The sequence below is a fragment of the Telopea speciosissima genome, chromosome 3 (genome assembly GCF_018873765.1).
Source record: "Telopea speciosissima isolate NSW1024214 ecotype Mountain lineage chromosome 3, Tspe_v1, whole genome shotgun sequence".
NCBI lineage: Eukaryota > Viridiplantae > Streptophyta > Magnoliopsida > Proteales > Proteaceae > Telopea > Telopea speciosissima.
This window is the reverse complement of record NC_057918.1, coordinates 7381613-7409488: the sequence shown is the minus strand read 5'-3', so window position 1 is coordinate 7409488 and position 27876 is coordinate 7381613. Positions and strand designations below refer to the sequence as shown.

General features: G+C 38.3%; 2 protein-coding genes and 1 non-coding gene across 3 annotated transcripts; all 3 read right to left on the bottom strand.

The window, feature by feature from the left end:
* Nucleotides 1–1727: 1727 nt before the first annotated feature.
* On the bottom strand, nt 1728–2472 carry LOC122656317 (50S ribosomal protein L12, chloroplastic-like). Its single transcript, XM_043850798.1, has one exon. The coding sequence runs from the start codon at nt 2392–2394 to the stop codon at nt 1828–1830; it is 567 nt and encodes a 188-aa protein (XP_043706733.1). The 5' UTR covers nt 2395–2472; the 3' UTR covers nt 1728–1827.
* Nucleotides 2473–2575: 103 nt separating this feature from the next.
* Nucleotides 2576–2647, bottom strand: TRNAP-UGG. Its single transcript has one exon. It is a non-coding gene; the product is annotated as a tRNA-Pro (tRNA).
* Nucleotides 2648–3841: 1194 nt separating this feature from the next.
* Nucleotides 3842–27362, bottom strand: LOC122655848 (monodehydroascorbate reductase 4, peroxisomal-like). The gene is made up of 7 exons (XM_043850212.1): nt 27085–27362; nt 24372–24423; nt 23019–23099; nt 7805–7923; nt 7301–7520; nt 6363–6481; nt 3842–4598 (listed from the first exon to the last, which is right to left on the bottom strand). The coding sequence occupies exons 1-7, from the start codon at nt 27202–27204 to the stop codon at nt 3867–3869; spliced, it is 1443 nt and encodes a 480-aa protein (XP_043706147.1). The 5' UTR covers nt 27205–27362; the 3' UTR covers nt 3842–3866.
* Between the last annotated feature and the right edge of the window lie 514 nt (nt 27363–27876).

Here is a 27876-nt window from a genome sequence, read left to right as displayed (position 1 = left end):
CCCCTGTTGCCCCTGCCCATGGCTGGCTGCGCCCTGACCCCTCTCACTTGCCCGAGCTCTACCGCCCTCTGTATATCACCCCCACTCCCGCGTCTGGTGCATCTCTCTCTCTCTCTCTCTCTCACGAGGTTATCACCTGGTAAAATTGAAGAACCAAAACTTAGAACGAAATAAAGTTGTATTTTAAATTGCTTTGGCTTGAATGTTCCAATAACGTATGGTGGACAAGCTCCTCATTTAATTCCACCACAGCATCTCATCATTTTCTTTTCAATGAGACCAATTTCTAATTAATTGTCTTTTTTGGGTTCTTGTAATGCCAAGCAACTAATGATAAAATAAAATTCATTAAAATTCATTGATTGGGATTATGATTGGCAATGGTATTGGCGTTTTTCCTTGCATTTCAATGTAATTCACACATTAACAAGTGCTTTAAAATTCCATCAACGGAATACTATCAAAATCATAATGTTATTTTGCATAAAAGATAGAAGATAAAAATAAATAAATAAATAAATAAATCTAGTGTGATTACATTGGAATTTCAAAGCACTTGCTGATGTGCCTATCTCTCTCTTCCTCAAAACAAAGGGACAGAGATGTCTTTTCATATGGAGAGGAGAGATATAGACTGATAGGAGTGCTAACGTAAGCCACACTCCCAGACAGGATTCTTTTTCCATGATTGTGGTGTACATAACTACATATACTACAATCGGCCCTTTAGGGAGTTGAATAGGCATGAAGTGGTGACAATGTAATACCATTTATTCCCCTACAGGCTGAAGGACATCTGTGTATGAAAAAACCAGACCCTATTATAAATTTGAAAAAGGGAAGTAATTTTTTATCCGATAGTGTAACGTACGCTAACGCTTTTGAGTCTCTCTCCCTCCTTTAACAATGAAGGGACAAATATTTCATTTCATTGGGGAAAGAGAGAGATAGACTAACGAAAATACTAGTACAGGCTACTCTCCCAAAGGAATTCATTTTAAGCTACAAAAACCAAACTCTCACCAAAGGAGCATAATACCAGCCCCACTCAAAAAACCCAAACAAAGGACCACCAACCCATCGCAATGCAATTAAGTTTCTTGGTCAGAAAATGCGAGGTAGACCTAGAATGCATACCAAACGCTGCCTAGGTTTAGAAAATCAGATTACAATGACTCAGTTGATTCGACTCGGAATCAACTGGGCCCGATTCTACATATACCGAGTCCGGCCAAGTTAGGCCAAGTTTGTAGCTCTCCCACTCCCTCTCCCTCTCCCTCTGCCTCTCCCTCTTCCTCCAATCCGTTCAATTCCCCTCAAATACCTGCAAATTGCGAGTGTACCACGAACCAAAAAAAAATAAAATTCACCTGAATGCAGATTGCAGTCTTGGAGATCCTGATCTAGAGAACCGATGATGCAACTTAAGAAGTGCAACTGAGATTTGCTCTCGATTTCTTGAAGCTCACATTGAGCTTTACAGGTTGCTTCAAGAATGAGAGAAATTGAATAAATTCCATTGCAGTTTGTAACGAAATGAAGGGGCAAATTCTGTGTTTTTTTTTCTTTTTCTTTTTGGACTAAACCCTGTTTGCGCAACTAAAATCCAGACAAATCAAGGGTACCTCGACTCTTGAGAATGGGAAAGAACTTCCTTAAAATTATCCACACAAATCACCGCTTTAATTGTACAAAATAACAATAACTCAAACTGAAATTTGCAACACTTTTACCGTTTAATAACCACTAAAACTTATCACAGAAATAAACAGGACAAAAGCATTGGTTGAATTCAGCTCACCTTCTGATCTATCATCAATCTTAAGTCTAAACAATGGATACCTTTGCCCCAGCTGCTTCGAGCTGCTTCTTGGCTTCCTCTGCCTCTTCCTTTCCCACTGCCTCCTTAAATTTCTTCGGTAATCCTTCTATCAACTCCTTCGCTTCCTTCAACGCCAGGTTCGTTAGTGCTCTCACGGCCTTAATCGCTGCAATCCTCGCGTTACTCGGCACTTCCTCAATAACCACATCGAACTCCGTCTTCTCCTCGACGACGGCCGGTGCCGCATCGGCAGCGGCACCAGGAGCTACGGCAACAGCCGCCGGTGCGAAGGCAGCAGCGGAGACACCGAGCTCTTCTTGTAACCAATCGACGAGGCCGCGAGCCTCTTCTAGGGTTAGGTTTTTGAGCTCGTTTCCGAGTTTCTCAACTTTCTCAGGTACGGCCACGGCGCAAATAGGGGGAAGAAAGGTGGCTTTGCGGGACAATTTGTGGCTTCGAAATGGGAAATCTAGGGTTTGCTTCGGGAAAGAAGTGGGAGAATAGGAAGGATAAGAAGAGGATGGGGTTGAAGTTGGGGACCGGATGCTGAGTGTGGTGAGTGTCGACGCCATATTTCTTCTCTACCTCCACTACTTCCTCGACCAAGAAGATGGAGAAACGGAGAACAATGGACAAGAACACAAAGAATGAGATAAGGGACAGGATAGGATTATATAGGCGACGGAGTCGAATTTACATAATTGCCATTTATAAAAAGGTTTAAAAAGTTTAGGGTCAAAAAAAAAAGATAAAGGGGCATTCTGAGAATCGAACTCGGGACCTCTCGCACCCAAAGCGAGAATCATACCACTAGACCAAATGCCCATTTATATTTAATTATCAATAATTAATTATAATTATTAATAAATAACATTTTCCATGATGCATTCTCCTGGTGTGGGGTCCAACTCTTGGTAGTATAATTAGGTGGTTGGTGGTGAGAAGGTAATGGAATAGGGCTTTGGTCATACATTTTGTTTTTATGGATACAAATTTGGACCATTTTTTGATTTGTGTGCGTCATTCTTGCGCAAGGGCATGATAATTTTCTTTAGGGTAAGAGATCACTATCTGGTCGTGTTAGCGCTTGCACCAGTGTTGGACCCAATAAGAGTGAGTGCTAGAGCAATTGACTAAATGAGATTTTTAGTTCACCAGGAGTTGAGGAGTAATTTTATGTAGTCTTGTGTCTAAGTGTAGGAACCACGCAACCAGTTAGCATTCTTTTTCCCTTTTTTTTTTTTAAATATCATTCCAATTTTATCGGATGTCTCAAGAGATGGTTTTGGTCATACATTAATCACCATAACTATGTATTTCTACCAAAAAAAACTATGTACCCTGTACCCTCCAAAGGAGCTTCCAATATTGGTAAACCTAGAATTAGCTCATGATCCTAAATCATCATCGCCCATCAACTAGGAAATTTATCCTCAAGTGCACAGTGCACCATACTTAAGAGTCCAACCGTCCACCCAACACTTGAAAGAATAAAAAGATGCCAGTGACCATGTTTTACGGTTGGATTCTTAAGTGTGGTGCATTCGGCCGCACATGAGGATGAAAATCCCATGAACTAATTCTCCAAAAGAGAGAGAGAGAGACCATCGATCCAACGAGCTACATTTCAGTGGAAGCAGTCTGCGTGGGATTTACCTACTAGCACATTCAAGGTCAATTGGTTTATATGCATCATTTTATGTAACTTGTATAGCAATAAGTATCCATATAGTGTTCCTCCGCCTGGCCAATGAGTTACAAATTCGGTATAAAATGGCAATTGAATGTTAAAACCTGAAGCAGCCGAGACAAAATTTATAAAACTTTACAATAAATATAGGTTTAACCTATCCTTTGAATGAATAAGATTACAGGGTAAGGTAAATTCTTCGAACTTGTATATCCTTGGATGCTACAACATGAATGTTGAATATTAAATGGAAAAAGATAGCTGCGTCTCCTCCCATACCAATTTCATGCAGACAGCATCTGGGACATTCTTCGAACTTGTATATCTAGGACATTTCTCAACAAGAAAACAACTTCACCACCGGCGGCGTCTCCTCCCATACCAATACGCAAACAGCGCAATTGAGGCAGCAACAACTACCCCAGCTGTAGCATGCCAAGTGTACACCGGCGTCTCCAACACAATGCTTGAATTGGTAATTTTGACAGGTGGTGGTGGTGGAGGTGGTGGTTGCCGACTAACTGACAATGCAAAACCAAGACCTTGTTTTTCTAGCTCTGCAATGTCCTCAACTATGGGCCTGAGCCTGGTGACCTTAGCTATAGCCTCGTACTCATCTTTGGTTCCACCCTCCAGAAATGATCCTACAAGTTGACCCTTGTTAATCCAATAAGCTCCAAAAGATTTCCCAGAGAAATCTCCGTAATAAACAACCTCCCCAACATTGTCCCCATAGAACTGCCACGACAATGTGAAGACTCTGGAGTAGAAGAATGGCAAGTAGTCAAAGTCACCCAACTTGTCTGGTGTCATTATTGCAGCAACGGCATGCCTTGCTGACTTCCGTGCCAAGTCAACATGCTCAAGTCTACGAATCTCATTAAAGAGTTTGACTGGAAAAGCTGCAACATCTCCCACAGCATAGATTGAGCTGTTGCTCGTTTGCATATGTCCATTCACTTTGATCCCACCCTTCTCCAAAGTTAGTTGGCCCTCAAAAAGACTTGTGTTTGGACGGATTCCAATTCCCACCACAACCATGTCTGCCATTAGTCGAGTCCCATCCGTAAGGATAACTGCTGTTACCTGTAATTAAGCAGAATAATCCTCATTTAATGATAAATTAAGCAAGCATAGAGCAGTAATATGATGTATGATAAGAAAGACCACAGAAGTAAAGGAAATGGAAGAAATAATAACAATTTCCACATTCTTCAGATTTCACTAAATTCTTGAAATCTTCAGCAGGTAAAGATGGAACATAACTGAATCTCTCTCTCTCCCCCCCCCCCCCCAAAAAAAAAAAAAAGCACCTTTAAGAAAAAGAAGATAACTTTAAGGGGAGAAAAAATACATAGGGATGATAGTTGTTGAACTGAACCACTGACACTCCCTTTTTCTCATTGGATTTAATTAATCTAACTCAGCACAATTAATAAAAGAATCAGATTTGAGAAGGACTCTCATTTAGTTTGTGAACACAACTAAGCCAACCTAACAAATTTTTCTATTGAAAATCCAGTTAACCTCTTCATTTCCCTCTGGCTTAGGTTTCTGCCAGGGCTTTTACCCAATTAGGACCCAATCTAACCCGTCGCCACCCCATGCGAATGCATACAGTAATCGAAAGCACCATATAGTTACTACACTTAATGAGTTTTTGTGCGTTGATCTGAATGCTACAAGTGCGCAAATGAGACACAAATCCCAGGTAGACTAGCCAAAACCCAGATGTTATTTGGACCCTCCTTAACAAGGTATCACAAAATCCTTATTATGGCTTCTTACCCCTAATTACTTAGTTTATATTGTTGTTACATATTTTAAATCACCATGAACTTGTTTGTTTACCTTTCTCTTTTATAAACTCATAATTTGGATTACAGTAAGCATACAGATGTGTCAGCGAGCACGATTCCCGGATGTTCCCTTATTTAATGCTGAGTTCACCTAAGTTGCATATGTTTGAATATTGTTATCATCTTAATTGCAATGCCAGATGAGAACCTTTCAAACTCTCATAGCAAAAGAATTCATCATTGCAGTTCATCATATAATATACTCAGATTTTCCAATACATCAGTGAGAAACATTATCATCAACTGGAAGGAGATATCAGAATAATCTAGTCAAAGCAGCACTTTTGATTCACTTAACCAGTTGCTGACTTAGATGGCTCAAACTAAGTATTGCCTGGCCCAAGCTAATGCAGAACACTGTAAGTGTGTGGAACTGAAGAAACACCAAAAGACAGAAGACACTTAACAAAAGAAGAAAATTAGTACAACAGCCTATAAAGAGGATTATTGATGAATATTTAAATGAAACCCAAAGATCTCTATTCCCAAATAACAATTTTTTATCCCTGACATAGACAGATACCCAAAGTTAAAAATATTCACTCAAGTCCCAAGATACTTGGTTGCTGATCCAAGATAATTATGCAAAATAATGAGTTTCCATGATCTTTAAGCCACACTGCTTACATGTGGACAGATATCATGTGATCGAAGGACTTGCTGACCTGGTAGTCCAAATGGCTAATGGTGACAACAGTAAGTCTTTTTTATTTTATTTTCTGGGATAATGATTCATTTACAAAAATTTACTGTTGTCATATAAGCTCCAGCATCACAAGCATTGGCTTCAACATAATTTTGTGAAAATCAACTGCACTGTTGACTAGACCTGTTGATCACTAATAAAACTAGCAAGGTAATTCATTGATTTATTAAGTTCACAGCAGAAAAAACACCAGTCTGGAATAAACTATGAGCTTGTTATGCATTAACAGTAATCTAGATTCTAGACTACTCATCAAGATAGAACATGTAGCAGCATGAGAGTTACCTTCCCACTGGAGTCATTTTCAAATGATGACAATACTGTTCCCTTAAGGAACCTCACTCCCTTTGACTTGTAGAAGTCCTCATAGTAACTTGCGATTTTCGGTGTAAACAAACGGGCCACTACAAAAACCACGATTATTCCAGATAAATCACTATTAAATGAAATATAATTTTAATCTCAAGTATATTAAAATTAACATCTTATGTAGTGAACCAAACAACAAACATATGAATAAGAAATTTTCTTTTCACCTAAAAAAAAAAAAGTATTAAGAAATTTTAAGAGACTAAACCTTCACAAATCCATTGAGGAAACAAGGGGTACAAAGTTACTAAACCTTCACAAATCCATTGAGGAAATCAACTTCAATGTTAAAAGTTTTCTTGATGACTGAAAATTTGCTAGAAAACTTGAATGATGAAACAATTGATAAGGATAGCAATAACAGCTACAACTGGAAAATCAGGGAAACCGAGGATCTGCATAAAATTCCTCCCCAAACCCAAACTTTGAGTAGAAAACTGTTATGAAAATAACTTCTCTTCCGTTGATGAATCTAGAACTAGCATAGAAGTTCTAAACGACATGATAGAAAGAAGTACAAAGAAACATAATCCACACCCTAGAAATCTAGCTCCAATGTGACTGGCAATAGAAGTGAGACATTTGTAACAGGAGGAGGCTGACTAAATTGAAAAGTTCCACATTATCTAAGTCCAAGTCGAAACTTAGAAAATCAAGACAATTCTAAATAGAGTTCATAATTAAAAAAAATATATCAAGAGAATTGCATCGATAAAAATAGCCACTAGAATCATTGGATTAAATTTTCCTATGACTGTGGAGTACTGCTTATGACCAAAGAATGTGCTGTAATAACATGGGTTCAAAATAACAACAGAGAAAAATTCAACATTAAAAAGAAAAATGATACTTACTGCAATGTGCCTCTGGGAAGACCATGGCTACATTTATCTTATTTATCACCAGAGAAGCAGCACACTCCATACCAATGTAGCCACCACCAATGACAACAGCATTCCCACCAACACAAGATTGCATCACATCAACAATCCTGGTTGCATCTGCTAGATCTCGCAGATAACATACATTTTCTGCACCTGATCCATTTATTCCAAATTCTTCAAGCTTCAAAGCCTACACCCAAGAGATAAAAGCCAAATAAGATTTCTCCATTATTTTTCCTTCCCTTTTCTCTGATTACCAAGGATAGAACCCCCCCTCTCGAATGATTGGTCTCACCAGTACCGTGGCTGAGGTTTAATTCCCAAAACCGAGATTTCTATCAATATTTCTAGGTTCTAGGGAAAATCTTGCACATGTTTTATGTATGTGATAATGCCCTTGTAGATCATTCATAAAGCATTCCTAGTCAAGGCAAATAAGAGGGACTGAGATAACTCAAAGATCAGATTCAGTACCCGAGCACCTGTTGCAATGATAAGAATCTTATAACTTATAGTTTCTCCAGCAGCTGTTAGTAAAGTCTTCCTCCTGACATCAGCAGATTTAACTCGAGTTCCAAGAACCAATTCGATTCCTGTAAATGATGATCACAATTAGTAGCCATATTGGTAAAGACAGATGCATCACAGTTAACAGGATCAAACTTTCCTCATGCTTATAAGATGACGTAGTTGGATAAATTGCCAGGAGCAATAATAATAGGGTGGTCAAAAAATTTATTTAACCAGTAATGAAATACCTGCTTGATTTGAGAAACATCGAGTCAAAGAAAATTCCATGTGATGAGTTCCCATTAATGAACACCACCCAATAGCACTCCAATGCTCATGCAAAATTTGAAGTCTCTGTGCTTTCCCCACTCAAATCAAGGAACTTAAATTATTTGAGTTAGAAAAAGAAAAATCCTGAAAAGAGACTGATCCCTGGAGCCTAGGTATAGCTGTCCTTTTGGAAACAATCAAAGACGCATGGTTGTTTTCTTGTAGGCAGCTCGGGAACCACATCCTAACAAAGACACATTCAGAATTCATATAGACAGATTCCATTCCTAGCAAGTGTATCAATTAGCACACAGACCAGCCCAAGGGGGTAAGCCTCTAGCCTCTATGAGCATAATAGATTGTCACTGAAGATTCCCTCCAAAAGAAAGAACTATTAATTTGGATGATGGGAGATGAAACTCCCATCAGTGAATTAATTAGTGATTTTGGATGAAGCCAACATAAGCTGTCCACTTGGACTCTCATTACCCAAGGGCATTCCCATGCTTCATTAGGATTCAAAGTCACACAAGTTTAGGTGGAGGCTGAAGTCTAATCGGTCATGGGAATGAAAACAGGGAGACTATACAACTAACTACATTGATTGCCGATTTTCACCACTTTATCCAATGAAGTCAGGTGTTTTGGCAGCAGTTTCGACCATAGTTCGAGTTCGACCTGGGCCAAATCGAAACTACATGCGAGTTGTGACCCTGTGGGCATGCAAAGTTTTTACCGAAACTTAATAAAATTTTGGTACCTTTTCGAGTTTTGGTTTCGTACCGCCAAAACGGTACATTATCGTTACATAAAAACCAAAAATTGAACGAAATGGGTTGCTGTTTTGACCCATTTCGACCCAAAACCTGGGATTTCGACATAAACCCTTGTTTTTAAGATTTTTTGCCATTCCACTTGCAAATCTTGGTGGAACAATGAGTTGGAAGCTACTACAACGCATCTACAGCAAATATTTGATGCATTTAAGTGAGACTTCTTGAATATTCACAGTTTGAGGTATATGTTTTTTCCTTTAAGTTAATTTTTAAAAAAATTAGGGTAAATATATAGTGGTTTGGGTTCTATTTTTTACATGTTAGATATCATAGGCCGATCTACAACTTCACGGAGTCGGATTTAATATTATGCTTTTAAATTTTTATTTTTTTTGCAATAACTTTTTTAAGAAATTAGGGTTAATACATAGTGGTTGGAGCTCAATCTTATATATGTTAGAAACAGTTGGTCAATCTACATTGTCTCTTATTTTCTGCCAAAAAATATTTTTATAAAATTTTCAAAAAAAATATTATGAAAAATTACAACTACTACACAACCTTATCCCTACTAAATGGGGTCGGCTACATGGATCCTTGCCCTCCAATCAGCTCTATTCGAGGTCATACTTGCTACAAGGCCTAAGCTATGAATGTCTTTACTCACCACTTCTCCTAGGATCATTTTAGGTTTGCATTTGGTTCTTTTAATTCCTTCAACCTGAATCAAATCACTCCTCCGTACTGGAGCATCTAAAGACCTTCGTTGAACATGGCCATGCCACATCAAACGACTTTCTCATAGCTTATCATGTATCGGAGCTACTCCCAAATCAGCTCTAATATGATCATTCATTACTTTATCCTTCCTAGTTTTGCCACTCATCCATCTCAACATCCTCATCTCTGCTACACCGAGTTTATCTATATTATGCTTCTTAACTGCCCAACATTCTGCACCATACATCATAGCAAATCGTATGAATATCCTATAAAATTTCCCTCCAAGTTTTTAAGGAATACATCGATCAAAGAACACTCCAGACACACCTCTCCACTTCATCCATCCTATTTTAATTCTCTGTGAAACATCATCCTCTATATCACCTTCTCTATTTATGATTGAGCCTAGATACCTAAAATAATCACCTTGCGGAATCTCCCTCTCATCAATTTTCACCACGTCATTATCTGTCCTAGTGTAACTAAAGTTATACACCATATACTTCGTCGTCGTTCTACTTATCTTAAAACCTTTTGATTCCAAGGTTGATCTTGATAACTCCAACTTGGCATTAATCCGTGCTTTTGTCTCATCAACCAAAACAATATCATCGGCAAAAAGCATACACCAAGGAACCTCATCTTGAATGTTCTGGTTAAATCATCCATAATAAGTGCAAATAAATAAGGGCTTAAAGTTAATTCTTGATATAACCCAATTGTAATTGGGAATTCACTACCTTGACCCCCCACAGTTCTTACACTAGTCACCACACCATCATACATATCGTTAATCTACATATTTACTTGAAACACTTCTCTTCTTTAGTACTTGCCAGATGAACTCTCTAGGGACTCTATCATAAGCTTTTTCTAGGTCAATAAAGACCATATGGAGATCCATCTTGCAATCTCTAAATCTTTTTATGAGTCTCCCAAGTAAATAGCTGATGTTGTTGTTGATTCAGACCATATGGAACAGGCTTATTGTTGATTCCTGGGGTCTCTCTAACGTTTCTTTTGTTGCTACAACCCCTTAGCCTTTGCTTTGGCTGGCTGTTTTTATTTTTCTCTCTTTCTTTCTCCCCTCGTGGCTCTCTGTTTCCTTTTCTCTTTCGGTAATGATTTTTTTTTTCAACCAAAAAAAAAAAAAGCTTATGTCATGTATCTCCTTGCATAAAACTAAATTGGTTCTCCGTAATAGTAGTTTCTTGTCTCATGTGGGTTTCAATAACCCTCTCTTATGATTTTAGAGTATGACTCATTAATTTTATGCCTTCATAGTTATTGCAACTCTGAATATCACCTTTATTTTTGTAAATCGGAACCACAATGCTTCTCCTCCATTCATCTAGCATTTTCTTTGTGCTTGTAATATTATTATATAGCTTGGTTAGCCAAGATAAACCATAGATTCCTAAGCTCTTCCACACTTCTATTGGGACCTCATATGGGCCTGGTGCAAGCATACTTTCATCCTTACAGCTTTTTTTTACTTCAAATACCCTAATTTTCTGAATATATCTATGACGTATGGTGTCTAGATGGGTAATGCAGTCTTCCAGGACACTATTAGTTGAAATGTCTTCCTTTAGTAGGCTGTGGATATAATCTTTCCATCTCGCATTAATGTCTCATCCCTTATTAGTACTTTACCATCTTCGCTTTTAATACATCTAATATGGCCGAGATCTCTACTCTTCCTTTCCCTCATTTTAGTATCTTATAGATAGCCTTTTCCCCTTCCTTTGTATTTAGATTGTTATAAAGATCTTCATATTTCTTTACCCTTGCTTTTTTCCAGAAAAATTAATACCTTTTTAAATCCTCTACATCCTTGTCCTTTGCCATGTCTTAAGACTAGCTTACTTAGTCTTAATGGTTGCTTAACCTCATCATCCCACCACCAAGTCTCCCTAGAGGAATGACATTTTCTTTTTTATTCTTGTTCCAAGTAGCCAAAATCCCACTTTCCTTGTTAAGACATCCTTAGTCCTTTCTCATTTCAAGTAGTCACCCTAGAGCAACCTTCTTAATACAATGTGGAACGATATCAAGTAGCCATATCGTTCCACATTGTATTAGTGTTCTTAGAATCCCACTTTCCTCGTGGATCTCAGTTCTAGAATTTGTTGTGGCTTATGATTTATCCATTGTAACCACTTACTTTGAAAAGAAAGAGGAGCATTTAGTTACCTTTCAAACGAGGGCATCCTAGTAGCCAATTAGATTTCTTCCAAACTAGAAGGTTTGATAGATTGTTGTATAAGGACTGTAAGGTTATATCAGGGGAGAGCCTAACCACATAACATAGATTAGAGGTCACAGATATGTGCCTCGCTACATAGAATCGTAAGAAATGTGAAAATTAAGAAAAATAAGGAAAATATTCTGTTTTTGTTTGAAAAATAATGAAAATTTCTGAAAGTATTGTTTTTGTCATTTCAACTCAAAATGATGATTAATGTGTAAAAATACATCATGGCTGCTCAAGGAGGAGATGGGGGTGACATAGCATGGAGGCATGGTGTACCCTTTGGAAATGATAAGAAGAAGTCACAATGAATTATTGTGGAAAGGAAATCGTTGGAGATGGGGCCACTATACTAAAGTGGCGTTTGGCAGGTAGATACGGGATGTGGCCAAATGACCTAGGAGAGACAAGACGGTAGGTGATACAGGATTTGTGCAATATCTTGGTCGAGATCTCGTGGTATATCTCAATCTCGATTTGACTTGGTCGAAAACCAAGCTATAAAAAGGCACCCTCTAGGCGAGATTTCGACCTCAACTCGAAATCTCACCTCTCTCACTCTGCTATGAAGAAAAAACACTTGAAGGTGAGGGTTTTGGTGCTGGTAAATCTCACCTCAAATGAAGATTAAAGCTTGGAGATTCAAGATTGAAGCTTCAATATCAAGAGAGGGTTTTGGTGCTTTTTTTCATAGATACATGATCAATACTTGTTTTTTCACTATGTAGTTTTTATATGTGATACAATGTTCACCGACACTCATTTCAGTACTAGCTACTCTCAAATGGTAGGACTTGTTACACACTTACACTTGTATTTGTTTAATTTATGTCTCTTTCCAAGTTTCTAACAATTATTAACAAACCATCAAACCATCACCATGTATGATTATGAATATGATGCCTAATGCTTAAATGGTTTATGGTTTGATGTTTTTTAATTCCTAATGCTTAATTAAGTTGTTTTACACCTCTACTTTAATTATATGTATTCTAAATATTGTGTTAGCCTAGGGTAGAGCTCACCTACGCCGAAGACTACCAACCTAAGGTCCGAAGTCAAAATACCATTTTGGGTTTGAATTTGTAAAAACTAGTGTTTCCATCGTGTTTAGAAGGTCGAAAATAGGGTAGGAGTCAAGTTTCAGGACCCATCTTGGCCATATGGCCACCGAAACCCACCACCAAGTCAAGACAGGAAAAAATACACCAACTCGACAAGATCTTGCCAGAACTCGGTTTCGTGGCCTAGCGAAACCGAGACCTAAAACCTTGGGTCTCTCTTAAGGTGTAGAAGACCATAACTACCCTCATAATGGGAGGAATAAAAAGTAAGTTAGATAAACAGAGGGTAATAGAAGAGTTTGACGAGGCAGTTTTGGAGAGATATGCAGAGGCATGAGCAGGGGTCTCAAACTCTAATTTTGACACTGATGAGGACTACGTGCCTATTGATGATACAGAGGCAGAGGCGGAGGCGAGACAGATATGGCAGGCTAGGGCAGCAAGCCATATTACACATATGCAGAAGCAGGATAGAGCCAAAGAGTTCAGGGGAGGAGCTGGTTCCTCTAGAACAGCTGCACCAGAGGCAAGTCCTAGTGGTTCTTTTGCATAAGGTAGGAAGAAACATAAGCAGACGGAGTTGCCCTTTTGGAGGTCACAGAGTGTGAGGGGAGCCCCACTCCTACCCCCAATAAATGAGGATGATGATGTCATCAACATACTTGAGCAAGATCCTGCAGTTTTCAGGGCTCTGACCAGTAGACAGAGAAAGTTGAAGCATGTGTGGTCTGATTGGAAGGGTAAGATGGGTGATGCCATGTTGAAGTGGTTCTTTACCACAGTATCCCAGCACATGCTACTGAGGGACCCTACTATCATAACATGTTCGACACTGTAGGGAAGACTAGGGAGGGAGTGAAGGGGCTCACTGCTTATGAGCTGATGAATGTTTATTTGCACCAATAGAGAAAGAAGTTAGAGGAGTACATAGAGACCCTCAAGGGGACATGGTAAGATTATGGTGCCACATGTGATGGTTGGAAATTGGAATGGACATACTAGACAATCCATCATCAACTTCATGGTATATTGTGACGGTAGGACTGTGTTCCTTAAGTCTATGGATGGCTGGATGCATCCAAGGAAAAAAATGATGCAAAATATATTTACAATTTGTTAAAGGAGGTGGTCCAAAAGGTGTGGATAGAGAACGTTGTCCAAGTGGTGACGGACAACAGTAGTAACTTCAAGAAGGAGGAGGAGAGATTGATGAACAACAACAAATATTGTCTGTTTTGTACCAATGTGCAGCTTACTGCATTGACCTCATGCTAAATGACATGGGGAAGCAAGCCTTGGGTACGAAGTGTGGTCGAGAGGGCAAGACAAGTGACCATATTTATGTACAACCATGGATATGCCCTATAGATGCTAAGGACCAAGTGGGTGGGGATTTGGTTACGCCGGGCATTACTCGATTCGCCACCAACTACATTGTCCTGAAGCGTTTTGAGGCAAAAAATGTAGGACTCAAATCTATGTTTGCTTCAGAGGAGTGGTTTAGATGGAGGGCGTTGGGTTCTCAAGGGAGTAAAGCAGCCTAGTCGACCATATCAAGCTTTCCCTACCACACTTGTATGTTGCAGTGGAGATGATGAAGGACAACATTACAGCAGCGATTCCGCATGATGGTAGGAGCTACATCCAGATGGTCCAAGATCATTGGGAGAGGCAACTTATGCATCAACTGTATAAGGATTGTGAGTACTTCATAAGCATTGACAAGTGCCTCATGTGATTTCCAGTATACTTAAAAGGTGTCAACTGGTACGGTTTCGGTACAGTACAGAAAATAGGTCCCAAATACCGATACCGTACCGCATAAAATTCATATTCCTAATACCGATACCATACCGCTTCAGTACAGTTTCGGTATGGTATATATATGATATATAAAATGGTATGAATACGGTTCAAAAACCGATACCGTACCACTTCAGTCTCTCTCTCTTTCTCTCTCTCTCTATACACCATTGAAGCATTGAAGTGTTTGGCTCTCTATGCCTCTGTGGGGGGCTTTCATTACAAAATATATAGATTAAAATGTGAGAAACGTGTAAGACCTGTACACTGTAGTTGCTGATATGGAAGCTCTTGATGATCGTGATCCATGAGTTGGTGATATGGTCCATTTCTGCTTCCTTGTCTTCTAACTCTATCTTTAGAATTCTATTTCTTTTTGTATTTTACTCCTTTTTAGTGATTACTGATGACCTCTCTCTTGGCTCCTCTTCGTTTTCAAGTTCTCTCACTCACTGGTCCTTATCAATGACAGCTAATGTTAAGTATAACTACTTTTTTTTTTTCCGGAGGAAAAAAGAGTAGAATTGAACAAAGAAACCAACAAAGATTCCTACTCGTAAATAGAAGATTTTGAAACCCCTGGTGACGGATGGGAAAGTACATACTTAAACCTCAGCTGAGATTCGAATATGAAGAGTTCATTGCAATGCAAACATAATAGGTCAGATTTTTTACCTAAAAACAGAGGTGAAGACTTGGTGAGGAGAAGCAGATTTGTACTCAGCGGCCAGAGATATAGAAAGTGACAAATTCATCGTACCCAACGGCAGAGAGAGTCACAAGTTCACAAAGAAGAAGAGAGAGTCACAAGTGCATCCTACCCAGCGGCAGAGAGCACCAATACCGCACCAGTGCATCGTACCCAGCCGCGAGAAAGCCAGTAAGGGGAAAGGCCGAAAGGAAATAAGGAATTAGGGTTTCTACTTTTCCGTTTTCAATCTCATATCCCTTTAGGTAGTTTTTTAATTTTACAAGTTTACCCTCCAAAACGGTATGTCTAAAACGGTATGGTATCGGTACATACCAATGGTTTCAATTAGGGGTGTCAATACCCAGCCCGACCCGCTGAAACCGGCCCGAACCGACCCGAAAGAGCCCGGACCACACCAGACCGATCCCTTAGTGGTTTGGGTTCGGTTTGTGGATCCAGAGATCAACCGGGTTCGGTTCGGTCCGGGCTAGACCGACGGTGCACCGCAAACCCGAACTGTTAGGCCCGAACCCAACCCAAACCGTTAGACCCGAAAATCACTTACTCCCCCCTAAATGCCCTAATGGCCTAATCTCTTTCACTCTCTCAGTCTCTCCTCTCTCGTCTCGAGTTCTCTATTCTCGACTCTCAGCGGCAGCGGCAGCGGCAGAGGCAGCAGCGGCAGCGGCAGCGGCAGAGGCAGCAGTGGCAGCGGCAGCGGCACTCCTCACTTCCTCAGTCCTCAGTCCTCACTCCTCAGTCCCTCAACGACACTCAAGCTTCAAGAGTTAAACTGTTCAAGCAATCAAGCCTCAAGGCTCAAGGGCTCAAGGTCACTCGGCAGCACCGGAGTTAGGTTCTGATTATCCCTTCTTCTTTTTTCCAATCTCAACTCCTGATTCTTCATTTCTAATTTCTGTGTCACTGCTTTGTTTCGTTTTTGGAATTAGTTTCTTCTGAACTTCTTTTTTTTTTAATTTTTTTGGATCTTCAGATTCAAACTGACTGTTGAGGTTCTGAAATTTTGTGATACTTATACAGTTATACTTAAGATTGTTCTTTAATTCTCAGTGATCTTTGTTTTACGAGAAATTGGATTTATTGGTACTGTTGAGTAGTTATGTTGCTTTTTCATGAGATTTGAATGATGTTTGATGGATAGCATTTGGCAGGTCTACGGAAATAATTATTTTGGATTCCTTTTGTTTATCTGGATTCTATCCTCTGTCCCTTTTCATCCAACCCCCCCCCCCCCCAACCTTGCCAGTCTTTCTAGGTTTTTGAGTGTGAGTTTCGCACTACTCTTGTTCTAGAAATATATACTCACCTCTTTGAAGGTTCAACTTGGGACTGGTTTGCTAGGAACCAATTTGTGAGTTAAAATGGAAATTAGGTAAATGATCTAAACACTCCCAGCCTGGCAAAATCCATTGACTGTATTGCATACGTGTCTTAGTCCACATATTAATTAGTTGGTGTTATAAATAGCCACATGTTTATTTCCTCAACTGTTGATTACTGATATCATGTAATTGAAGAAAAGAGATGTTTTAATTTAATTTTAAAATGATGGTTAAAGTTGTTCAGTTAAATACTCTACACCTCCACATTTCATGAAGTGTCTTCTAGTCTTGTGGGTTATATACTCTCTTACTCTCCCATAACTGGAATGATTGTATCACTAAGCATTTGTTGATCAAAGGGAGTGCATCATTGGATAATAAACTCAAAGTGGTAAATTTTTGAATTCCCCTGCATAGCCTGGCTTTTTAAAGTCCTATGACCTATGGGTAATCAACTAATCATAGCTCAAGTTCGTCCCATCTCATACCCTTCCAAGTGACTTGAGTCAAATTGGAGGACATTGCAGTTTTATTGGTATTTCACACTTTTATTTGTTGAATTGGGGAGCAATAGGAACTTTCTTGAACTTCTGATTTTGATACTTCAACACTTTCTTTTCCTACTTAGAATCTTAGATTTTTATTTGCTAAGCCTTAAGTTCAAGTTCTGAGTCATTATATGACAGCACTTGTCACAAATTCACAAATATTGTTGTTAAAATCTTTCTTTTTGTTATATGTTTTTCTATTAATTATAGTCATTAATATGTTATATGTTTTTCTATTAATTATAGTTATAGAAATGTCCAACACACAAGTCAACATGGAAGATGAGCCCGATTGTGGCTCAGATGCTGATGTGATGTCCGATGATGGACTTTACATTCCTGGAATTTCAGCAAGAAACTCTTGCACAACAATCTGTTGAAATAGATGTTACCAAGAGGAAAAGAAGGAGTATTGTTTGGGAGGAGTTTGAAATTCTTGAGGGGAAGGGTTTTAGTGATGGGAAGGAACGAGCGAAATGCAATAGGTGTAGGCAAATCTATAAGGCTGATAGTACTACTAATGGAACTGGAACCCTTAGGAGACATATTTTACATTGCCCAAAACGGGAAAACAAAGGACCAACCCAAATGACTCTGGGTGTTAATGATGGGAAATTAATGTTAAGAGATAAAAAGGTTGACCAAGTCTGGGTGCGTGATAAGGTCACGAGACTTATTGTGAGACATGAGTTACCTTTAATCTTTGTTGAGTATGAGGAGTTTAGGGAATTAATCACATACATTTTTCCTGACTACACCCATATTACCCGCAACACACAAATGGCGGAGATTTTGAAGTTTTACAATTTGGAGTCCAGTAGAATCCACAATCTACTCAAGTCATTTAATGGGAAGATTTCTTTGACAAGTGATCTATGGACATCCATCACCAATGATGGATACTTATCTTTGACTGGCCATTATATTGATAAGGATTGGGTGTTGCATAAGAAATTATTGAAGTTTTGCATCATGCCACCTCCACATACTGGCATCAATATTTGTGAAATGGTTTCAAAGATCTTGTCTGAGTGGGGTATTGATCGGAAATTGTTTTCAATTACTTTGGATAATGCTACTTCTAATTTCAGCTTTGTTGAGTTGTTGAAGAGAAATCTGAATTTGAAGAATGCTCTTTTATGTAAAGGAGAATTCTTTCATAATAGGTGTTGTGCTCATATTCTCAATCTCATTGAACAAGATGGACTAAAGCACATAGACGAGTCTGTGGCATTGATTCGATCTAGTATAGCCTATGTGAAAGGATCACAAGCAAGGAAAATGAAATTCTTGGATATTTGTAAGCAATTGTCATTACCAAGTAGTAAGGGGTTGCATGGAGATGTCACCACAAGGTGGAACTCAACTTATATCATGCTTAATTCTGCTTTATTTTATCGGAAAGCATTTGAGAACCTTGGACTAGTGGAGGACAATTATAAAACTTGTCCAGATTCTGATCAATGGTTAAAGATTGAAAAATTGATGGGTTTTTGCATCCCTTCTATGAAATCACTGTTTTGCTTTCAGGTTCTAAGTATCCTACATCAAATTTGTATTTTGAAAATGTTTGGAAGATTCACAAAAGTTTGTTAGAAGAGGTATCACATGGGCTTAGTTTTATGAGGCCAATGGCAATTGAAATGAAAAAGAAATTTGACAAATATTGGAGGAACTATAGTCCAATTTTGGCCATTGCCTTGGTGTTCGATCCTCGTTACAAACTTAGTTTTGTGACTTGGGCATTTGCTAAGCTTGCTCCTTTGGACCCAACTGGAATTGATATGGGAAACAATGTGAAATCTGCTTTGTATCAGCTTTTTAATGAATACAAGAGTATGAATGCAAGTGATTATGAGATTCCAGTACTGTTCACTCGTCCTGGGAAATCTAGAACCAGAACTGTAAGTAAATTTTACATTTCTTGTAATTTTGATTTATTTTTTAAGTTGCAAGTTTCCATATTCATTGCTAATCTTATTAATGACTCATATTTTTCAATTTCTATAGGAATTTACGCAATCTGTGATTGCTGAGGCAGATAATGGAACTAAATCTCAGCTAGATGTGTATCTAGATGAACCCAAGATTCCATTCAGTGATCATAATGATGAGAATGATGTGTTGGCTTTTTGGAAGGCGAATGGGTCAAGGTATCCAGATGTGGCTCGGATGGCTCGTGATGTCTTAGCTATACCAGTTTCAACGGTTGCATCTGAGTCAGCTTTTAGCGCTGGGGGTCATGTTATTGACAAATATCGGAGCAAACTACTACCTACCAACGCTGAAGCACTGATATGTCTTCGAGACTGGATGTTTGATATAGATTTCAGATGTAATTTTTCAATTTCCATTAAGTTATTTTTCATTTTTGCTTACTTTAGTTGCTAAATTACTATCTTATATTCTTATGTATGTAGCTGAACATGTTGATGATCCCGTTGATGTGGACAACCCGCTAGGAAATGTGCTTGGACGGTTGTAGATTGAAAGGGAGACCGGAGACTGGTGAGCCTTCAGGTTATAATAGATAGAGAAGGATTTGCTCGAGCCTGTTGAAAAGGTAGTTTGCATTTACACACATTTCACTATTTATTATTTGATTCTTAAGAAAATATAACAATTGTTGATCTTTGGAGTTAAATATATATTTTTTTTTTATTCTTGTGTGTGCAGGACATGTTATTTCACTTTTGGTCTCAACTCTCAAGTCTTATGTTGTGTTATCGTTCTTGAGGAATGAAGAACATAATTATTTTAAGGGAACATTAATTCTTAATGTTGAACTTTTAAGATTTTTAAGTGGATGTTCAATGTTGTATGGACTTTTAAATAAATGTTGCATGAATTTTTAAATGTTGAACTTTTAAAACTTTTAAGTGGATGTTCAATGTTGTATGGACTTCTAAGTAAATGTTGCATGAATTTTTAAGTAGATGTTGTATGGACTTTTAAGTGGGTCACATCTTGTAATTGCATTTGAAAATCTTCTTGGGTTCCACTTCCATATGATATGAACTTTTATCTAATGTTCAAATGTTGTTCTTATAAGAGAAAGAAAAAAAAATAAGCACTTATCGGATCTTAGTAGTCATATAAAACCGGTACCAAACCGAATCCAAACCGTTGTCATAAACCAAAACCGGCCCGAAACCAAACCGTTGTCATAAACCGAAACCGGCCCGAAACCAAACCGCACCAAAACCGAAACCGAACATTTCTTAATGGTTTGGTTTCGGTTTGTATAAAAGTCACACCGAAACCGAAAAGCCCGAACCGGCCCGTTGACACCCCTAGTTTCAATGCAAAAACCGATACCGTACCGTACCGAGACCAATACCGTTTTCCCATACCATACCGTTACAATTTTTTTGTAACAGTATGGTTTTATGCGGTCGGTTTCGGTTCCAAATTGACACCCTTAAGTATACTATCTCAATCCCAAGTACTAATCAAAGAACAGAATTGAAACGAATCAAGATTTGATAGATGTAGTGCCGGATGTGGTGACCAAGCTTTAGCCAAACCCAGATGTACAGTCAGCCTGCAATAGTGAGGTATACATGTATTTTCTCAAGTTTTTATAATCAATGCACTAACTCCCATTAACAAACTGGTGTTGACTTATAAAGATATAAAAAGTGAATGTGTGTGAATGACGCTACTTGTGTGGCTATGGAACAGTATGGATTCCTCTATTGCAGCTAATGTTATGTATCAGTCTATTGCTAAAAGTATTTGGGATGACCTGAAAGAAAGTTTTTCCCAAGACAAAAAATGTCTCAAGTATATATAAGTATGGTAAAAAATCAAACAGTGAACATTATACTGCTCTCAAAGGCATATGGGAGGAACTTAATGTATATCAAATTATCAACCCCTCACCAACGATTTAGAATTACTAAAGACTCAACATGCAGAATTTCAGATGGCCAAATTTCTATATGGTTTGAATGCTGATCTGCTGCTTGATAAAGTCAATTGCTTGCTAGTGATCAGGATCCTTCCATGAATGAGGCCTTTTGTCGCATCCAGCATATTGTGTCACCTTCTCTTGCCAAATATGATGTATCATCCTCCTTTAAGGAAAATTCTGCCTCTGTTGCTAGAAGTGGCAGTTGTGGTCATGGCACTGCATTTAATGGAAGAGGTCTTGGCTCAAGGGGAGGATGAAGGTGTGGTAATTATGGCAGTCATGGACAACATCCTAGTGGATAGCAAATTGACCAAGCCTTACGTTAGTTTTCGCACTGTGTCCAGGTCAATCATGTTGTCCATAACTGTTGGATTAAGCATGGGAAACCTCATTGGGAACAGAAATTTGCTAACACTTCAGTGACTGATGGAAATTCTGATGGGGTGTCATCTATTGACTTGCCTCTCTCTTCATCTGGAGGTAATCACTCAGTTTCTTTGTCTAGGGATGATCTGGTTAATCAATTTCTGAAACATGTCCAGTAGCTTGAATCATCCACTACCTCTTCGTCTACTACTACATTAGCCCATTCAAGTATCGTGGCGCTTCTTGCTTCTTGTTCTCTAAGTTGGATTCCTAGTAGCTATCTAAGTTGTAATCTCTTTTTCTCTAATATATATACAATCGGTTGGGGAGCTGCTGGGACTTAGAGCTTGTGTGCTATTCTAAGCAGCCTCACCCTCTTCTCTCAATCTTTTCTCCCTCTTTCTCTCTGTGGTTATTGGTATTCAGTTAATGATATTGTAACAAATCATAATTATATTTCTTCCTACATTTATTTCCTTTAAAGCAATTAGAGTTTTACACCAAGTGAATGAGTTGAAAAACATATTTTCTTGGATGACCAGCTGTTCCCTACTAGCCTAAAACAAGCAGTAAAAGAGTCTGCAATAGAATCTATCATTTAGTAATGAGCCTGTTCAAAGTTTCTCTCTTTCAGCTTTAGGCAGCTTCTTGTACATCATGGATTTTTTTCCCTATGCATTTCAGAAATTCTACATTAAGGAGTTATCCCCTCATTTGCTTAGGCCATCATATGTATTCATCTTAATCTAGCACATTAAGAAATAGAAAATAATGCGAATAACTAAAATTGAATATTTAAAAAACGCAAATATTCACATATACAGGTTATGAAAATCTAAGTGCACACATCGTATTAAAGAATTTGAAAAAGAAGCCCCATGTACAGATATCCAGTTGTATTGCATCTTTGTGGTGCACATTTCATGTTTAAAAAACTCAAGGAGTGCAAAGTCACGAAGACTTAAGAAATTCAGCACAAAAGAAAAACCAAATTAAGTATACAAGAAACAAACACTGGCGTATCTAATTTTAATTCATGCAGCATAAATAAATCCAACTGCACATCCACTTGCACGGCATATTCTATTGCCCAAATGTGGTGTTTAGAAACCTTAGAGATTGTGAAATTACAATCTTTTCTTGCAAACACCTCTGAAGCATGTGTCATTATCCCCCGAGGCTATTTAGAAACCAAATTCAAAACCAATAGTTAAGCATCGGTCTGGTGTAATTTCTGACGAGGTAACTATTTTGTTATCATGAATAGAGTAAATGTCATTGATATAAAAAACAGAGAAAAAGTATGCCAAAGGACTAGTTATGTATCTCTTACTCTAAAGAAATCACACTTGAAAATAATATCTTACAAATGACATTGTTACCAACAAGGGTAATTGGGTAATGCATGTATTCAAAACAATTACCATGTTCCTTGTACCACTTTGGAGTCAACCTTTCCTCATTTGCACCGACACAGGTATGAAAAGATGGGGGACGTGCAGGATCTGCAAGGGATCACAACCACAGGTTGGACAACATAAACTACACTTACATGCATGCAACAAAATAGAAGATTCGACAACAAATGCTCAGCTATTCACAGATTTTGTTTTCTCCCCTTGGATAAATAACAGGTTCATATTGAACAATGCTACAAGTAAAATGCAAAGAAAATATAGTTTTCAAATGCATCGATATATTTTTCTCATTTCCTAAAAATACACCTCAAATACAAGTAAGTTCTCTGAAACTCCTGATTTCTGATTTTCTTGAGGCTTCCCTAATTTCCAAGCTGACATAGAGGTCTACGCATGCATTTATAGGAAGAGGGCCTCAAACATTCTTGCTTATCCAGCTTAAAAAATAGCCTCTGTATGTTTAATGTTCTCTCTAGAAATGCCTTTTTTTGTTTGCGTTGGAGGGGGGGGGGGGGACCAGTTAGGCACTTAGGCCCCAAGGAGAGTTGAACTCATGACCTCTTAATTGTGAGATGTTGATCTTGCCAACCAAGTTAATGGCTCTAGTTCCTACAGAACAAGAACTGCCTTTCTTGTTGTGTTTTTACCCCGATAATTAAGAACAAGAATTACCTTTTACTGCTTTATTTAATGTTCAACGTGCTTTCTCATTCTCAAGGTTTTCTGACTGAACTATCTATTTTCTGTGAATGATCTTACAACACATCAATTTCCTTCCCAAAATGTGAAGATATGAATTCAATCAGAAAATATTTCCTTTTCAGTTTTTGGTACTACCTCAGAAAATATTTCATTCTATAAGAATCTGAATCCAAATATCATAAAACTCACTTAAAAACTACGACAATTGCTACAGATGTACTTTTCCGAGCTGCAGACTGAATTCAACTGTGTCCAGCATTGCGATATCTATATTTTAAGAGATGAGGTGGAGTTTGCTGGTTATATATGTCATATGCCATCTGAATCCTGATGGACTTTCTAATTAAATATATAGTACGGGGATGCTGTGGGCATTCCACTTTGTGAAACAAGACAGGACCATCTACAATTGAATGTGATCCATTACACAGATAAGTCAAAATAGGGATTATTGAGTTAATGTGTAAGATTCTAACAGACTCTAACAAGAAATGTAAAAGTGGTGAGCTTTTATTTTGTTAAAGGTTGCACTTAAAATTTACGTTCATATAAGCTAATTCTCTATTAAGTTCTATCATTCCTAAATGAAGAATGAGATGATAATGATAGGTGTACAAAAGTCAAATCATCAGCAATTGTGAGGGTTTGTTTACTTACCTTCAGGAAGTAAATAGCCTTTGCTTAGTGCAGGTCTTTCATAGGGTGCAACCTACAATAAATGTAATAAATCTTCATCATGCAACACAGATCTACATAGGTAATGTACTGAAAATTATCAGGACTATTCTGAAAAAGATAATGGGGACCATGAAAGTAAGACCATCATTAATGATAGTGGCACTGCTGAAATTATTATCCATCCATTTTGGGCAAGCTAATTGAATACAAATTTGAAAATTTATTTCCACAATTTGCATGCAATAAGTTGATGGAAGAAAGACAGGAATTCATATTCTCGTCCATTTCAGCAACCAAACAACACGTAAAATCTATTATTATAAACAACAACAACAACAACAACAAACTTAGCCTTATCCCAACTTAATGGGGTCGGCTACATGGATCCAAACAAAACAAAGTAGAGAAAACTGAGGTCTAAACAAAAAAAAGGGGGAATGAAGAGATGGAAAAGAGGGATGGGGAAATAGATGAGAAATGAAGAATGAAAAATGATTGATGGAACATAAATAGAAAAATGAAAGATGAACGTAGGAGGAAAGAGGCACAGCCCAACAAATCAGGAGAATCTCAGCTAAATGGGATTTGCTACATGGATCCTTGCCCTCCAATAGACTCTATCCGAGGTCATACTTGGTACAAGACCTAGACTATGCATTTCCTTCCTCACAACTTCTCCTATGGTCATTTTAGGCCTGCCTTAGCTCTTTTAGCTCCTTAAATCGGAATCATATCACTCCTCCGTACTGGGGCGTCCCTAGGCCTCCGTGGAATATGACCATACCACCTCAAACAACTCTCTTAGAGCTTTTTCATTGATCGGGGGCTACTACCAAATCCGCTCTAATATGTTAATTCCGTATTTTATCCCTCTTAGTTTTTCTACACATCCATTTTAACATCCTCGTCTCTGCTTCTCAATATGACATTTCTTAACTGCCCAACATTCTATCCCATACATCATAGTCAGTCATACAACAATCCTATAGAACTTTCTTTTAAGCTTTAAAGGAATACGTCAGTCACACAACACTCCGGACACACCTGTCCACTTCATCCATCCCACTTTAATTCTCTATGAACATCAATCATCCTCTATGTCACATTGTCACCGTCTTTATTTATGATTGACCCAGATATCTAAAATAGTCATTTTACGGTATCTCTCTTTCCTCGATTCGCACCATGTCAGTATCTATCATAGCGTGACTAAAATTACACATAATATACCCCATCTTCGTTCTGCTAATCTTAAAGCCTCTTTCTCCAAGGTTGATCTCCATAGCTCTAACTTAGTGCTAATCCCTTCTTTTGTCTCATCTATCAAAACGATATCGTCGACGAAGAGCATGCACCACAGGACCTCATCTTGAATGCTCTAAGTTAGGTCGTCCATGATAAGCGCAAATAGATAAGGGCTTAAGGCTGATCCCGGATGTAACCCAATCGTAATTCCTTGCCCTGACGTCCCACAGATCTCACACTTGTCACCATACCCTCATAAATATCTTTAATTACATCCACATATTTACTCGACACCCTTCTTCCCTAGAACATGCCGGATTAAATTTCTAGGGAATCCGTCATAGGTTTTTTCCAGATCAATAAAAGACCATATGGAGATCCTTCTTGCCATCTTTATATCTCTCCATGAGCCTCCTCAATAAGTAGATAGCTTATGTCGCAGATCTACCTGACATAAAGCCAAATTGGTTCACCAAGATATGAGTCACTCGTCTCAAACGGGCTTCAATAACCTTCTATGTTTAAAATCCATTATTATAAACATAAATATGAATTTGTTTAGCCTGTGAAATAGGAAAAAGGCTCGTCATATTTGTCAATTTTTCTGTCAGATATTAACTCAAACATGTTCTGAGATCATAATCTAATGTACAAAAGAAGGAAAAGAATTCATCAGGTCAGGATTGGAAAATTGCGATCACCCAATCAGGTTGCCTTTCTGCTACAATATTCCTTGGATGTGTACTTAATGACAGTTGCAACTGGCAAAGCCCACGAGAATACCATCAGCCACTAGGGTCATGTTTCTTAGGTTGCTGACCCAAGTTTTGGCCATGTTGACCATCTCTCTGATTTATGGTAGAGATGCAACCTGCTTGTTCAGAACATGGTTGAGGATTTGAAAGTCAATGGTCAAGTTATCAACAAGATGGGAACCGACTGCCAACTTAGTAAGAACAGCAATTTCACAAAGTCACAAACTAAGAATGAAGTTACTAATCGTTAAATCTTGTTGACTCCTTTAAACAGATCTAAAACTGTATGTAAAATAGATAGTATCCAGCTGAGATGAGGAATTTAAGGATCAACAACTCTCACAAACTAGAAAATAGATGACGATACAAATAGAACAACGCCAGTAAGCAGCAAAAGATTTTCAGGAAAAAAAAAAAAAAAAAAACCACGAAATTCAGATCGTTTCACCCTAAAGAGAGATACTCAATATTACCTCTCCCAAACAAAATTCTGACAATTAATAACAAAGCTAAAGTCCCTAACCTATTGAATCTCCTTCAATCTCAATTCAGCTGAATACAGTGACAATGGACAGAAATTCGAATATCGGTATTCCAATGGTTCGAATAGAAAGAGCAAAACCCAGAATGGAGCTTTGAACTTGAACAAGAACTTAAAACAGAGAAAAAAGGATCGGTGAAGGAGCATTTACCTGTTCTTCAGATATGATGCAGAGTTCACCATGAGAGATTCCTGCCTTTGAAAATTCGAGTGCGGCATAACCAGCAGCAACACCTCCACCAAGAATCACATAGACAAAGGCTCTTCCCATATCTCTCCTGTATCTCTATTTCTCAGTCTTAAGAGTCTCTCTGCAACCTAACAACTAATAAGAGACTTCCCAACTCCCAAGGCTCGAAGATATTGTTTTGTATTCTCCATCCATCCATAAGAACATAACATGATAGAGATAAAATTCAGGAAGTTGTACGTGTGGTCATGGAGCTAACTGACGAGAAGATATGATTCTCTGGCTTAATTTACTTTGATTCTCCTTTCAATAATAATGCTTCTTTCGCCTCATTCAATGAACACTGATCCTTTCTTTCTTCAATTATCTTTTATAGATTGTAATTTCCTTCTTCGATGATGATGATTGATGACTCAATCCTTTCCCAGTTTACCTTATCTCCTCAGAAATCAGAATCAAACAAGAACTCAATCGCTCTGCAAGCAACCCAATCCATCCGTTCTTGTCTTGTCGTCACTCGTTATGAAGCTCGCTTGTACGGCAGGCTTTAGAAGTTGGATGCACGGAGGCTTCACTATGGAACCATAGGATATGAATCTTTTGTCTTAGGATTTGAGACTCATCGATAAACCCTTGGATTAGAATCTTTTATATCCGTACATATGGTCTGCATTTATGGATGCTATAGCCTCTTCAGTGTATCTTTTCTCTCTCTGACTATATGACGGATGGGTGAATCTGGAACGTCAGATT

Bases quoted from the DNA above. Each gene is read 5' to 3' on its own strand.
- LOC122656317 (XM_043850798.1), bottom strand. From the start codon at position 2,394: ATGGCGTCGACACTCACCACACTCAGCATCCGGTCCCCAACTTCAACC.
- LOC122655848 (XM_043850212.1), bottom strand. From the start codon at position 27,204: ATGGGAAGAGCCTTTGTCTATGTGATTCTTGGTGGAGGTGTTGCTGCT. The intron at 23,100-24,371 runs GTAAGTAAACAA...GATCCCTTGCAG, and splicing joins AGGCTATTTACTTCCTGAAG to ATCCTGCACGTCCCCCATCT. The intron at 7,521-7,804 runs GTACTGAATCTG...TCTTGGGTGTAG, and splicing joins TCATTGCAACAGGTGCTCGG to GCTTTGAAGCTTGAAGAATT.